This window comes from Myotis lucifugus, unplaced genomic scaffold (genome assembly GCF_000147115.1).
Source record: "Myotis lucifugus unplaced genomic scaffold, Myoluc2.0 scaffold_28, whole genome shotgun sequence".
Taxonomy (NCBI): domain Eukaryota; kingdom Metazoa; phylum Chordata; class Mammalia; order Chiroptera; family Vespertilionidae; genus Myotis; species Myotis lucifugus.
In genome coordinates, this window is record NW_005871076.1 from 9,542,378 (window position 1) to 9,553,722 (window position 11,345).

The window sequence follows — 11,345 nt, forward strand, 5'->3', positions numbered from 1 at the left end:
AAAAAAACAGATGTATATACAAACTCCTATATTTAGACCAGATTAAGGTCACACATCTTTTAAATATCTCCAAGAATGAAATAGTAAAAAAAGCATCTTCGCCTGGCTGGTGTGGCTCAGTAATTGAACATCAACCCATGAACTGGGAGGCCGCAGTTGTATTCCTGGTCAGGGCAATGCTCAGGTTGCGGGCTCAGTACCCAGCAGGGGTGTACAGGAGGGAGGTCATTATTTCTCTCTTGTCGACGTTTCTTTCTCTCTATCCCTTTCCCTTCTTCTCTCTCTAAAAAAAATCAATAAATACCTGGGTTTATCAATTTTTTAAGCATTTTCAACTAATAAAATAGACAGATTTCAAACACCATGAATTAATCTCATTTTAGATATAAGCAATATGCACACATGAATTCAACTTCTTCCTCAAAGTAAAAACTACATGACTTACCAAAGTTCCCTAGTTATTAGTTATTCTCAACTTTAAATCATCTGAACTTCTCCAAGATTGCCTCCATGAAAAGCAATTTTCTATTATAAATTATTAAGTAAATAAAAGCTATTTATCGCCCTAACCGGTTTGGCTCAGTGGATAGAGCTTCGGCCTGCAGACTGAAGGGTCCCAAGTTCGATTCTGGTCAAGGGCATGTACTGTGATTGCGGGCACATCCCCAGGCGGGAGTGTGCAGGAGGCAGCTGATCAATGTTTCTCTCCCATCAATGTTTCTAACTCTCTATCTCTCTCCCTTCCTCTCTATAAAAAATCAATAAAATATAAATATATATATTTTAAAAAAGCTATCAACATGATTAAGAAGTTTTGGTCTTTTAGCCTTTAGGTCTATGTTTCCTAGAAACAGCCATTCTAAAGCCATTATTAAGATTATTAATAATACTCTTAAGAGAAGACAGCAAATCACCACATAATCAGGGACTTAAAGATTAAACATTATATATATCAAAATGTTACATATGTTGCCACCATAGGTAGGTATGGAAACGCAGCACATGTAGAAAACAGTCAAAGAAAATATTACATAATTATAATGTGATGGTGTTTTGGGATTACAGAGAATTATTTCTGAACTTTCCAAATATCTTATAATATGATTATATAATGCTTGTATTTCAAAAATAAATTTCTTTCTTAAAGAAACAAAAAGTTTTTTTCCCTGAATTTATAGTCTTTATAATAATTCCATCCTCTCTAAAGATGAGCCCCAGAAAGCTTACGTGCTTTTCTCAAGGTCACCCAGTCATTCAATAGAAGAAACTGGATCAGAAACCAGACCTCCCACTTATGTTGCACTCTCTCAGCTACCCGGCTCAGCAAGGAGGTCCTTTTAAAAAAATTATTTAAAATACAACCACTAAAAAATAGAACAAACTCAAAAAGAGAACAAAACAATGACGCTATAATGCATTCTGAAATGGGCAAAAGATATGAGTAGGCAATTCAAAGAAAGTGCAAATAGTAAAAAACTTAAAGGGCCCTGGGTTCGATTCCAATCAAGGGCATGTACCCCTGCTGCCGGCTTCTCCCAGGCTCGGGTCCTCGTTGGGGGCTCGTGCAAGAGGCAACCAATCAATGTGTTTCTCTCACATCGATGTTTCTCTGTCATAATACCTCTCTCCCACTCTCCCTAAAAAAATCAACGGAAAGGGTGAGGCTTAACAAAAAATTAAAGAAAAGAAAATATTCACTTATATTTAAAGACATGCAACTCAAAATAATACCAATTACCTCCAATTACATTGGTAAAAATTAATTTTTCAAATTCTTATGTTGGCAAGGAAGTAAGGAAACAGACATTTTCATATGTCTTAAGTCAATTTATACAACTTATTTTATGGCAATTTGATACCAATTTACCTTATGCTATATTCACAAAGAACATAGATACAGTAATTAATGCACCATTGTTTAAAATCACAGACTGGAAACAAATTAAATATCCATCAAAGGTGATCTTTCTACATTGTTTCAACAGAATACTATGAAGGCACTAAAAATAATAAGCTTTATCTACGTATGCAGCTACAGCAAGATCTCCAATATATAACAAATGAAAACAGCAAGGTATTCTATTTCTAAGATGGTGGGTATACTGCTGCTTATTATGTTGTTGTTGTTTTTTAATATATTTTATTGATTTTTTACAGAGAGGAAGGGAGTGGGATAGAGAGTTAGAAACATCAATGAGAGAGAAACATCGATCAGCTGCCTCCTGCACACTCCCGCCTGGGGATGTGCCCGCAACCAAGGTACATGCCCTTGACCGGAATCGAACCTGGGACCCTTGAGTCCGCAGGCTGACGCTCTATCCACTGAGCCAAACCGGTTAGGGCTTATTATGTTTTTTAATACATTTTTATTGACTTTTTACAGAGAGGAAGAGAGAGGGATAGTTAGAAACATCAATGAGAGAGAGAGAGAACTACCAATCAAGTGCCTCCTGCATGCCCCCTACTGGGGATCACGCCCGCAACCAAGGTACATGCCCTTGACCAGAATTGAATCTGGGACCTTTCAGTCCACACTCTATGCACTGTGACGAACTGGTAGGGCTGCTTATTATTCTTGAGACCTTATATATTGATAAATTTATAATTTTAAAGTATACAAAAGCAAGATACAAAATGCTGCATATGGTATGGTAATAGTTTGTAAGCAAAAACAGATATGTATAGATATGCAACTTTTTCAGAAAAAAATTTTCTCATGGAAACAAGTACTATTTTATCTTATATATGTTATTTCAAAATAAAACAGAGCATTAAAAAAATAAGAATTTGTCAGTGTAGAAACAAGTTTATATTATATAGTTATTTATGCTAGTAAACATACGCCAGCATCTTTTTCTTTTTCATCTTCCTTGTCATCTTTGTCTTTTTTCTTCTCTTTAGAACTTTCTCCACTATCTGTTTTCTCTTTGGACCTAGACCTTCTAAAAAGAGAGAGAAAAACATATCATCTACATGTGCTTGGAAACATTCATTTTAAAATACTCTTATAGATTTGTATTTTACTTTTTAGGTAAGAAATAAACTTCCAAGAGTCACATGCATTTTTATATTCCATTAATAAATACCTTGGAAATATAATAAAAAATTAATGCTATGACACTAATTGTAAATAAGAAAAACAGGACATATCATAGAAAAACTACAAAACTGAAATTGGAGGAGTAAAACTTAACAAATGGAGAAACATACCAAGACATTAACATTCTCTAAGATTAAAAATAGTAATAATAATTTTAATGTAATCAAATTGGTTGGTCTTTTTTGCCCCTTTATGGTCAGCACTTTTTTTTTTTAATATATTTTATTGATATTTTTACAGAGAGGAAGGGAGAGGGATAGAGAGTAAGAAACATCCATGAGAGAGAAACATCAATCAGCTGCCTCCTGCACACCTCCTACTGGGGATGTGCCCGCAACCAAGGTACATGCCCTTGACCAGAATCGAACCTGGGACCTTTCAGTCCACAGGCCGACGCTCTATCCACTGAGCCAAACCAGTTAGGGCATGGTCAGCGCTTTTTAAAATACCTAGAAATGCTTCCAGATTTGATGAAAATATTCAGAGATAAACAAGATATTCTCTAGCATAAACTTCTATTTTATTTTTTTGTTAATCCTTACCCAAGGATATTTTTTCCATTGAATTTCAGATAGAGTGGAAGATAAGGAGGGGGAGAGAGAGAGAGAAAAAAAGAAAGAAATCGATGTGAGAAAGATACACTGATGGTTCCTCCTGCAGGAGTCCCAAAGAGAGCCGGGGATCAAACCTGCAACCCAGGTACTGCCCGGGAAGAGAACCGGCAACGCTTCAAAGCAAGGGTTGATGCTCTAACCACTGAGAAACACCAGCCAGGGCATAAACTTCTAAAAGGGCTGCAGGCTTGAACCCCAGTGAGGGACATGCAGATGGCAACCCATCAATGTTCCGCTCTCGCATCAATGTTTCTCTTCCTCTCTCCCTTCCTCTCTCTCTAAAAAATCGGTGAAAACACATTTTTAAAAAAATTATTACAGAGTGAAACAACAAACCAGAGTAAGAAAATATATTTGCCACTCATATAATTGACAACAAACAACTATACAGGATATCTAAAAACAAAAATAAAAACCTCCTATAAATCTGTTTAAAGAGAGAAACTACCCAATAGGAAAATGAGCAAAGATGTAAACAAGTACTTCAGAAAAGAGATCTGAATAACCAATAAACATATGAAAGTTCAATCTCATTAATAATCACAGAAATGCAAATTAGTAATCACAATGATACTGGTACTACATGCCTACTCAATTAACAAAAAATTTAAAGGACTGTCCTGGCCAGTGTGGCTCAGTTAGTTGGGCTTCGCCCCTTGAACCAGGAGGTGGCCAGTTGGATTCAGCATCAGGGCACATGCCCAGGTTTCAGGCTCAATCCCCAGTAGGAGATATGCAGAAGGCAGCTAATCAATGTTGAGCTATCACATGAATGTTTTTCTCTCTCTCTCCCTCTCCCTTCCTCTCTCTCTTAAATCAATAAACTATTTTAAAATATTTTTTTAATTTAAAAGACTGACAATACCAAACATTGTCAGGGTATAGAGCAACATAATTTTCATATACTTCTGGTGGGAGTATAATTAATAATACTCTTTGGAAAGCATTCGGGATTACCTAGTAAAAATAAAGCTACGCTTATTCTATGATCATGTAATTTTACTCCTAGATATACGCCCTAGGAAACTCATGCAAATGTATACCAGTATTATATATACAAAAATGTTCATAATAACCAAAAAGTTAAAACAACCCAAACATCGATCTAAGTAGAATGAATAAACTGTGGTATATTTATACCACAGATTGCATTCAGCAATGAAAATGTACTACTGTTATAAGCAACAAAGATAAGTCTCAAAAAACATTGAGCAAAGACACAAAAGAATACATGACTCATTCATGTAAAACATATACGTCTAAACTACTCTTTTTCCAGATAAAAATTCAGGTGGTAAAACTATAAAGAAATACAAAGAAATTACTAGCACAAATGTCAGAACTGGTTTTTATCCAAGGAAATAGAGACCTCAGTTACAGAAGGGATGTGGAGGGCTTCTGACAATGTTCTATTTCCTGACCTTGGCGATGGTTACATGGATGTTGCTTTAAAATTATTTAACAAACTGCATGTTCAGATTTTATTCACTTTTATGAATTTACACACACACACACTTTTTTTTTGACATTTTACGTTATTTTTGTGTGTGTGAAAATGCACATAATGTTTACCACCTTTAAGTACACAGTTCAGTAGTGTCAAATACATCCACACCGCTAGGCAGCCACCGTCACTATCCATCCTGGTAACTCTGTCTTGTCACCAATGTGTTACACATGTTACATGCAGCATAAACAAGGTTTCTTTTTAGGGCAATGATTCCATTTCTCTAGCTCTGTAGTCATGAGGCCACGTGCGGCTAGAACAGATGTAATCCTGGGGGTTTTAGGAAAACAACTTTCCTGATCATTGGCATTTCTGTGGGTGAATACTTTGAAAACAAAACTATCCTTTCTGACTGGTTGCTTTGGTCTGAATGCCTGCATCCCCCCAAGTTCCTATGTTGAAATCTTCACACACACTTTTGTTTTAGTTTTTGTTTTATGATTAACCAGAGAGTAAGTTTATTAAAGCTAGGGATGTGAGACAAGGGTTTGAGAGAAGAAGCAATAGGAGAGAGCCTAGGCAGGCTGCTTTAGCTCTCTAGAAATGCCACAGGGAAGAAACAAGCCTAGGCAGGCTGCTTCAGCTCACTGCAAAGTCAGAGAAAAGGGGCCTTGGAGACAGATTCAGGAAGTTAGCCCGGGACGAGCTGTCATTGCCCACTGCTCCCTGGTTACAACTCTCATGGGGCCCTTAAAGTTTAGGAGATGCATGCCTAAGAGGGAAGAAAGGCATGGGTGTACTACCATATACACTTTTTTCCAGTTTTATTACACGAACTTCGGTAAAATAAAATTTTCTAAGTAAAATAAATGACATGGGAAATGTCATGATTAATATAAAGACTATACAGAAAACAGATACAAGACCATATATCAACTATCCTATGAACTACATTAGAAACAATAATAGGCAAAGAATAAACCACTAACAAGATAAATATAGAGTTAAACATACTATGTTTAACAGACATACTATCTCAAACTGAAACATATACATTTAAATTACACAAAGTTCACTCATCTGAACAGCAATTCAGCAATGCATACCATTTCACGTTGTTTGTCAATGTCAAAAAATGCTAACAAAATAATTTCAAAGAAAAAACATAGTTCGAGATGTTTATAAAATATATTTCTGACCATTAATAGTTATTAAATAAAACAATGCATTATGTGTGTTAAAATAGTCTGGTATTTTCCAATTGAATTATAAGCTTTAAAGCCTGTTAAAACAAAATTCTACCAAGAGTTCATGGTAGGAGTCAAATTCAGTAATTATTTTTAAAGTTTTCTTTAATTAATTTCTTTTAGAGAGAAGAAGGGGGAAAGAGGGAGAGGGAGAGACACTGACTTGTTGTTCCCCTTATTTATGCATTCACTGACTCCTGGATGTTACCTGACTGGGGATCGAACCCACAACCGTGGTATATCAGGATGACAATCTAACCAACTGAGCTACCTGGCCAGGACCTAAAGATTTTCTTTTAAATATAAGTAATAGGGAAGACAGTCAGTTCCCAACTTGCATGACAGATACAGCCCAATGATAACATTACCTATTCTCAGTTTTCTTGCTTTTATTGCCAGGACTGGAGGATCGCGATCGGCGGCCCCGGCTTCTACTCCTTGAGCGTCTCCTGTCTCGACTTCGAGATCTTCTTCGCTCTCGACTTCTGTCTCTCTCTCTACTTCTGGAACGCCTGAAAAGGAGATACTTTTCATATATATTGAACTTTTCATATATTCTATTATCAAGTGGAACTATTTCAGTTTATGGTTCTATCCCACAGTGAAAAAAGCTTCTTAATTTTCACCATTATTAAAGGCAGAGATTGAGATTCAATTAACTATCAAACCAGTAAAATAGGGAAGAGGTAATGCCAATTCTTAAAAGTGGTCACTGAAAAAAATGAGGATCCTAATTTCAAAATAAAGTTTACTGAAAAACACAGCAAATCTGTAATAACAGCAAGCTGAAATCTATAGCCCATAATATAGAAAATCTAAATTTCAAAGACAGCCTTAACCTAAGGATGGACAAAATAGGACTGTGGGAAGATTGCAGATATGACAATGAGAAGACCAGAGAACCTATCCTGGTGCTGCTACTAACTAGTGGAGGGCAAACAGCAGATCAACTCTCTGGGTCTAAGTTTCCTCATCTATAAAATATGGAGACGTCACAATATAATCTCAAAATCCTTCTTGCTCTAAAATCTTGTGATTCTACCTTTCACACCAAAAAGTCAAAGACCAGATCCTAAATGAACGCTTTCACTTAAGTTCTTGACTGAACTGTATGAAACTCTTCCTGGGACCACATAATACAAAATTGAGTAAAATAGCACTATCCACATTGTCAAAGGTATTATACACTACCTTTACAATCTCTCCTTCCAATGTTTGAAAAAGATAAAGCCAAAGTTCTTTCTGTGATCAGTTCACAGAAACTGTACCACCTGTATTCTTTCCTATTTTAATGAGAAACTGTATTAGAAAAAAAAATTTTTTGGTATGGGGAGATTATTTTTATTTTAAAACTGTTTTTCACCCCCAGAAAGGGTGAAAAGTGCAAGGAATGGCTGCTTGACTATAATATGTAATCAAGAAAAACAAAATTAAAATTTTAGATGTTCTTTCATTCAAATCTGAATAAGTTCTTTAAAACAGTCTCAAACAGTAAGCAGGACCCGGAGATGGCTCTATCCTGCTTCCGTCTGTCCGCTTTATGGATTCTCTGAACATGGTGGTAAGCTCTCTTGGGACATAATAGAACAGAACACCTTTGATGGCATATAACCTTACCTTTAGTTCTTTTCTAACCTATCTCAGAAGGGCTTTAAGGAATCACTTTGGATTACAGAAAATACAACAGAAGTTTCCAAACTTAAAATACTATTTGAGAGTCTTTATTCTAGCCAACAATTTTCAACTGAAGTGCCGCAAGAATTTCTTTTAATATTTTTAATTGATTTTATTTTTTTAATGCTCACCCAGGAACATTTTTCCATTGATTTGTAGAGAGTGTGGAAGAGAGAGAAAGACAGAGAAAAATATCCATGTGAGAGAAACACACATTGCCTCCTGCATGCGCCCTGACCAGAGCCTGGGCCTATAACCAAGGTATGTGCCCCTGACTGGAATCAAACCCGGGACTCTTCGGTCAGCAGGCCAACACTCTATCTACTGAGCCAAACTGGCTAGGGTTTAATTGAATTTTTGAGAGAAAGAGAAAAAGCACTGATGTGTTGTTCCACTTACTTATGCATTCATGTATGTGCCCTGACTGAGGATCAAACCCACAACTTTGGAGTGTAGAGACAAAATTCTAACCAACTGAGCTACCCAGCCAGGGGAAGTATTTTTTTTTTATATATATATATTTCTTTATTGATTTCAGAGAGAAAGGGAGAAGGAGAGAGAGATAGAAACATCAATGATGAGAATCATTGATTGGCTGCCTCCTGCACACCCCCCACTGGGGATTGAGCCCAAAACCCAGGCATGTGCCCTTGGCCGGAATCGAACCTGGGACCCTTCAGTCCGCAGGCTGACGCTCTATCCACTGAGCCAAGCCGGCTAGGGCGCAAGTATTTTTAAAACATACAATAACTGCCCTAGCAGTTTGGCTCAGTAGATAGAGCATCCACCTGTGGACTGAAGGGTCCCAAGTTCAATTCCGGTTAAGGCACATGCCTGGGTTGCGGGCTGGATCGTGCAGGAGGCAGCTGACAGATGATTCTCTCTCATCATTGATGTTTCTATCTCTATCTCCCTCTCCCTTACTCTGATATCAATAAAAAAGATTTTTTTAAATAAATAAAACAATAACAGATTATTTAGTCAAGGGCACTGACCTCTTTCCCCTTAAATTGTTAAATTAAAAAATGACAATGGACAACACAACAATAGCCATCCAGTGTGAATGCTCTGTCTTGAACCGTAAATATACAGGTCATATCACAGAGCTGCATCTGATTGGTCATGTCACATTATAAGGTTGTATCTAATTTAATTCTTGGTACCAGAAATCCTTATATATAAGAACTAGAAGCCTGGTGCACGAAATTCATGGGGGGGGGGGGGGGCGGGGTGTCTTTAGCTCGGGCCTGCACCCTCTAGCTCCTTACCGCTCAGCTTGCTGATCCTGAGCACTGAGGCAGAGGTCAGAGAGGCTCTCACCACCACTTCTGCGCTCGCCAGCTGTGAGCCAGGCGGCACTCCCCCTGTAGGAGTGCCCTGACCACCAGGGAGCAGCTCCTGCATTGAGCGTCTGCCCCCTGGTGGTCAGTGGGCATCATAGGGACCAGTCGTTTTGCCATTCGGTCAATTTGCATGTTAGCCTTTTATTATATAAGATTATTATATAGGATAGGCATCCGATTTTTAAAAAATATATATTTTTATTGATTTCAGAGGAAACATCAATGATCTGGAAACATCAATATTCCCTACTGGGAACAGAACCCACAACCCGGGCATGTGCCCTTGACCAGAATCAAACCTGGGCCAACGCAGACCAACACTCTATCCACTGAGCCAAACTGACTAGGGCTAGGCACCTGATTTTTTACAAAGTCACTTTTATTTTGTTAATCAATCAAAACTATACCTTTTTCTTGTTAGATCAACAAAAAATATTTTTGGTGTGCCACATAATTTTAATAATTAGTTTATTAGCAGCAAACAGGCCACTAAATTCTAGTCCAAAACACATTTTTGAATAAGCCCGATTTAGATAAGACTCAACCTATCATCGGTCCTTGGAGAGTAACATCCTTACCTCAGACGCTTCCGGTCCCTTGACCGAGATCTTCGTTTATCCCTGCTGCGAGACCTCTCTCTCCTTCTGTCTCTATCTCTGCTTCTAGACCGTCGGTCATCTCCACGTTTACTTCTTTTGTCTGAGGGTGAGCGACTTCTAGAGCGACTTCCAGAACGTCCCCGGGATGCTGATCGCTTCCGATAGTGGCTAGGTTAAGTTAAAGATTCAGTTGAGCAGACACAGGTAGCTTCTACTATATCTTATTTATTATATTTTTTCCAAAAAAAAAAATCTCAGCAGACAAATTAAACACTGAAAAGACTTTTTATATACGGTTTTTGTTGTTTTTAATTAGGGGGGAAATGAGCCCTTCGGCTATAGCACACGCAGGGGGTGGGAAAACTATCTTGAAAAGGAAGAAAAGAGAGCAAACAAAACAGACCAAGCCCCAAGCAGATTGCTTTCTGTAAAGGAAGGCATGACAGACAAATATAAATATACAAAATGCTATGTAGTGCTACGGAGAAAAACAGATCAAAGTAAAGGAAAAAGGGAGGGAATGGGAAATAGATTTTGCTATTTTATACGAGGGCGGTACGAGAGAAGAAAATGATAGTCTATACTCAATCTAAACATAAAGCTTAGCATACCGAACTCAACAACATATGAAAAAGATCATGCAATCACACGATCATGAACCCGTCCAGGGGGTTCGGCCAATAGCGCAGGGGAACCCGCTGCCCGTCGCCGGCCCACGTCCAGCCACTGGCTCAGCCGAGGTCCCCAGCCCCTCCGGCGGCCGCGGCAGAGCTGGCCACACGTGGGTCTGCGCAGGGCCAGGCCTGACCCCGCGGCCACATCCACTCCCGCCTCCTCCCCCGCCGAGGAAGCCGCCCGCCTGCCCGCCCGCAGCGCTGCCTCACCGTGACTCCCGGCCCATGCTGCCGGCGCGGGAAAGCGGCGCCCTGCGGACGACGCGCAGGAGAACCGGACAAAGGAAGAGGCCGCGCTACACCCTGCTCGCCGGCGAGAAGCAGCACTAAGCGGCAGGAGAAGCCACAGCGGTGGAAACCATCCGAGCGCCGCCAACGAAAACAGGACGTCCTGGCGCCGGCGGCAGCAGGAAGGGAAAGGTGCGTCGCAAGCGGCTTCCTCTTCACAGCGCCTCCTGTCGGCTGGAGGCCGCACAGCGCCGGCCGCGCCGAAAGAAGATGCCGTGGCTGGGTTTTGCCGGCATAGCCACAGAGGACCCCTTGCGGACTCAGAGAAGGTCTCTCCTGAAAGGACCACCGAGGTGCCAAGAGCATCCTGGAGTTGTCCTAGGCCTTGTACTGACGTCCACCTTACCCTGTGCTGAGTG

At 39.4% G+C, this 11,345-nt stretch overlaps 1 protein-coding gene across 3 annotated transcripts in view; it reads right to left on the reverse strand.

The window, feature by feature from the left end:
• Nucleotides 1–11,100, reverse strand: part of DDX46 (DEAD-box helicase 46) — a 60,149-nt gene extending 49,049 nt beyond the window's left edge. For 2 of the 3 annotated variants that reach the window (XM_023752155.1, XM_014453901.2), the window contains exons 1-4: nt 10,909–11,100; nt 10,004–10,192; nt 6,777–6,920; nt 2,843–2,942 (exon numbers count right to left, since the gene is read on the reverse strand). In XM_023752155.1, coding sequence (XP_023607923.1) covers nt 2,843–2,942; nt 6,777–6,920; nt 10,004–10,192; nt 10,909–10,925 — 450 coding nt within the window. In that variant the 5' untranslated portion in view covers nt 10,926–11,100. The remainder of the gene's footprint in view (nt 1–2,842; nt 2,943–6,776; nt 6,921–10,003; nt 10,193–10,908) is intronic. The other variant, XM_023752154.1, reaches the window with a different exon arrangement.
• Between the last annotated feature and the right edge of the window lie 245 nt (nt 11,101–11,345).